General features: G+C 61.1%; 1 protein-coding gene across 1 annotated transcript; it reads right to left on the bottom strand.

Annotated features, from left to right (window-relative positions):
- Positions 1 to 427: 427 nt before the first annotated feature.
- Positions 428 to 3577, bottom strand: GPR68 (G protein-coupled receptor 68). The gene is made up of 2 exons (XM_062181566.1): positions 3495 to 3577; positions 428 to 1835 (listed from the first exon to the last, which is right to left on the bottom strand). Exon 2 carries the CDS (start codon positions 1734 to 1736, stop codon positions 609 to 611), a length of 1128 nt encoding a protein of 375 aa, XP_062037550.1. The 5' UTR covers positions 1737 to 1835; positions 3495 to 3577; the 3' UTR covers positions 428 to 608.
- Between the last annotated feature and the right edge of the window lie 215 nt (positions 3578 to 3792).

The raw sequence follows: 3792 nt of genomic DNA, 5'->3' as shown, positions 1-3792 counted from the left end.
CCCTGGGGAGCCCTGGCATTTGGTCACCACCAGCCCTTGGCTTGGGCATTCACCTCGCCCCGAAAAACGGTGACATGGCTGGACCTGGGGTTTCTCCTGTGCCAGTCACCACCTCTGCCCCCGACACTGTCACTCCCCACGTGCCTCCACTCTCCTCGTCCCCACCCAATCTTCCCTACCCATCCTAGGGGGGAGCAGGGCTCATTTTAGCCACACATGTCCCATCGTCAGGGGACAGCGGTGCGTCTGGGCAGGCATCATCCATGACAGCAGCGGCCCTGGAGAGCCCTGGCAGGTGAGCACCCACAAACCCCCTCCCCTCCCCTGTCCTCACACTCGGCACCCCCCGCCCAGCTGCACTCTGCAAACCTCCTACTCACAGTCCCCCTCCCGCAGCACCCCCAGCCTGGCAGCAGAGGCCCACACATACAACGGTCCTTCTGGGCTGAGCAGGCTGGGGCTGGCCTCTGGGAGCCAAGGGCCCTTGCTGCAGCCCAGGTCCATCATGGGCCCTCCCCCGCCCCATCCAGCAGAAAGAGGCCCCACGTATGGCGAAGCAGGAGGCAGCTGGGAGCAGGTTCAGGACCCAATTCCCCCGGGCGTCCACGCTAGGCCAGGCTGCCCAGGGGAGACCCCCCGACTCCGGGTGAGTTTGGGGTGTGGAAGGCTGGATGGAGCTTAGCCAGCAACTCGGGCTCCTCGCCCTGGGCCCCGCTTTTCCCAGAGATCTCAGGGGCGCCCAGCGGGTAGGCGTCCCTGGCCCGGCCGGTCCTGGCACAGGTGAGGAAAGCCAGGCAGGCTCCGCGGAGGCGGGCCAGGTCCCTGTGGGTGGTCTCACTGACGAAGCAGTAGAGCACGGGGTCAGCGACGCAGTTGAAGCTGGTGAGGAGGAGGGAGAAGTGGTAGGCGTTGAAGACGCCCTTGGCGAACTCGCAGCTGGCCTCCCAGACGCTGCGCACGAGCAGCAGCACGTGGTAGGGCAGGAAGCAGGCCAGGAAGATGACCACGGTGCTGAGCACCAGCCGCTGGATCTGGTCCTTGCGGCTCTTCTGGGTGCCGTGGCTCCGGCGCACGGCACGCAGGATGCCCTGGTAGGACGCGAGCAGCAGGCAGATGGGGAAGAGGAAGCCCACCAGGAAGCGGTAGTAGTTGATGCTGCGCTGCCAGGCCTGGATGGGGTAGTGTTCGAAGCAGACGCGGTGCCGGTCCTCGTCCTCCACGACCTCCTGGTGCCTGAGGAAGAAGACGCTGGTCAGCAGCTCCTTGGCCCAGATGAGCACGCTGATGCCCATGGCCGCCTTCAGGGTGCGGAACTGGTGGAAGCGGAAGGGGTGGGCCACGGCCAGGTAGCGGTCGATGGAGATGCAGCACAGGAAGCCCACGCTGATGTAGATGTTCTCGTAGAGGAGGATGCCACACACCTGGCAGGACAGGTCGCCGTGCGCCCAGTGGTCGTGCTGCAGCACGTACTGCAGCCAGAAGGGCAGCGAGCAGATGTAGAAGAGGTCGGCCACGGTCAGGTTGCACAGGTACACGCCCAGCTCGTTCCGGGCCTTGATCTGCAGGTAGCCGAAGTAGAGGGACAGGCAGTTGGCTGGGAAGCCCACCACCAGCACCGTGACGTAGACCACCGGCGCCAGCGTCTGGTGGATGGTGTGGTCGATGTTGCAGCTCAGAGAGGAGTTGTCCGCAGTGATGTTCCCCATCTTTGGGCCTGGAGGGGCCTCCCCCCTCATGAGGTCAAGGGCAGGGCCAGCGCTCCGCTGTCATCTTGCTCAGATAAGGCGGTCCAAGGTGTGTCAACGGCTGTGCCTCACTCACGGGTGGGTGAGCCCCTGTCAATCAAAGGAGGGAAGAACTTTGGATGACAGTGGCTGCCGTTCGTACGGCACCTGCTGGGCGTGCCAGGCGCTGCTCTAAACGCTTTGGTCATTCACTCTAGAAGAAGATCTACCTGCCAGCTAACTCCCATTCCACTAGAACATCTGCCTGGGCCACACACCGAGGTGCTGCACTCTGGCTGAGGTCTCCCCATCGCTCTTCCCTGGCTTCCCTTACTAACTCCTGTCCCTGTTTATCTCCCTGGCCCTCAGTGCAGCCAGCAAGGCCAGGATTCTGAGGAGCATGAACCCGTCCACGCCCAGCTCCCCCACGGGAGGCTCGGGACAAAGACCGGTTCCAACCCCACACAACAGGGAGGGCACCGGCCACCCTTGTCTGCAGCAGGAAGCACCACTCCCATTTTTCCTCCTTGTTCACGGGACACTGGGGCCACAGCCCCCCGTCCAGGACCCCTCCAGACAGCAGCAGGAGAGGCCCAACCATGCTCGTGGCCTACGGTGTTCCAGCAAGAAACATGAAAACCAAGCTTCCGCCAGGCACCAGCCCTTGAGCGCCTCCTCCCCGCCCCTCCACGGAGCCTGGACGGGGCTCTGCACCACGCTGTGCCAGCTGCTGACCTTGTCTGAGCCTGTGTTCTCACTTGCACAATGGGGATAAACACACTGCAGGGGTCGGTCAGGGCCGAGTCAACTGACAGATGTGCAAACGCACAGGATGAAGAGGGGGAGAAAGATGGAAATCTTGGCGTGGGCATGGAGCCTAGGCGTTAAGGCACCAGTGTCCCACAGGGCAGAGCCTGGGTTCCCAGCTCCAGCTCCCGGCTCCAGCTTCCCGCTGACGTAGACCCTGTGGGTTCCCGACCGCCGTGTGGGAGACATGGAGGGAGTCCCATGGCAGGCACTGGGGAGTGCAGCAGAAGACGGGTGCTCGCTCTCCATCTATGTGCCTGTCGAATCAATCGATACATAAAATAAAATCTTACTCAAATCAGTGAAAGGCCATATTGTTGACAATTTAAGGAAGAAGGTTCCAGATACACAAATACGTTTGAGAGGAGAGAGAATGCTTTGCTTTCATCCCATCTCCAGAACGAAAGGCGTGTTCTGCTCTAACACTTCTCTGCTGGGAAAATGCCGTTGTCCAAGCCAGCTTTCCGAGTTTTTATCTGTTTTTATTTTATTTGAAAAGCTGAGACGCCAAGAGAAAGAGAGATCTTCCATCTGCTGGTTCATCGCTCAAATTCCCGCCACAGTGAGGACTGGGCCAGGCCTAAGCCAGGAGCCCAGGACTCCATCCAGGTCTCCCTGTGGGTGGCAGGGACCCAAGGTGTGCGTTCTCCGGCGGCTGGACAGGAAGTGGAGGAACTGGGATGGAGCCAGCACTCCAGTATGGGATACAGGCTCCCCAAGCAGTGGCTTTACTCCCTGCACCACGCCCACCCGGATCCCACGCCTGCCCGGATCCCGCGCTGTCAACCTCCCTTCTCCATCCTTTCCCCCTTAGCACTCCCTCGACGACACACAGCACGGATCTGCTGCTTACCTGCTTTGTGCTGTGGTCCTTCCCAGGGGGCCAATCCCAATGATTTCTCCCATTTCTCCAGCCAGTTTCACCTCCCAAGCCCCGATTTCCCGCTGCCGGGTTGGACTCACCTCCCTGGTCCTCACACGGCTCTGGCCTGCAATCAGCGATGGTGGCGGCGGAGGGCGCCTGTTGTCATCACGGTAAAAACACCTAACATAAAACGTCCTGTGTTAGCCTTTTCCAGTGACATGCGGTTCCCATCGCTGCTCAGCCTCCCCACCATGCACTAACAAGCAGAAGTCTTCATCTTGCAGAGCTAAAGCCCTGCACCCGCTGAACAGTGACTCCCTGGCCCCGTTCCCCTTTCTCTCAATGACTCTTCCTGATCCAGGGACCTCGGGTACGCGAAATCATGCAGTGCGTGCC

The sequence above is a fragment of the Lepus europaeus genome, chromosome 22, assembly GCF_033115175.1.
Source record: "Lepus europaeus isolate LE1 chromosome 22, mLepTim1.pri, whole genome shotgun sequence".
In the NCBI taxonomy this organism is placed as follows: Eukaryota; Metazoa; Chordata; class Mammalia; order Lagomorpha; family Leporidae; genus Lepus; species Lepus europaeus.
This window is presented reverse-complemented; position numbering and strand designations above follow the sequence as displayed.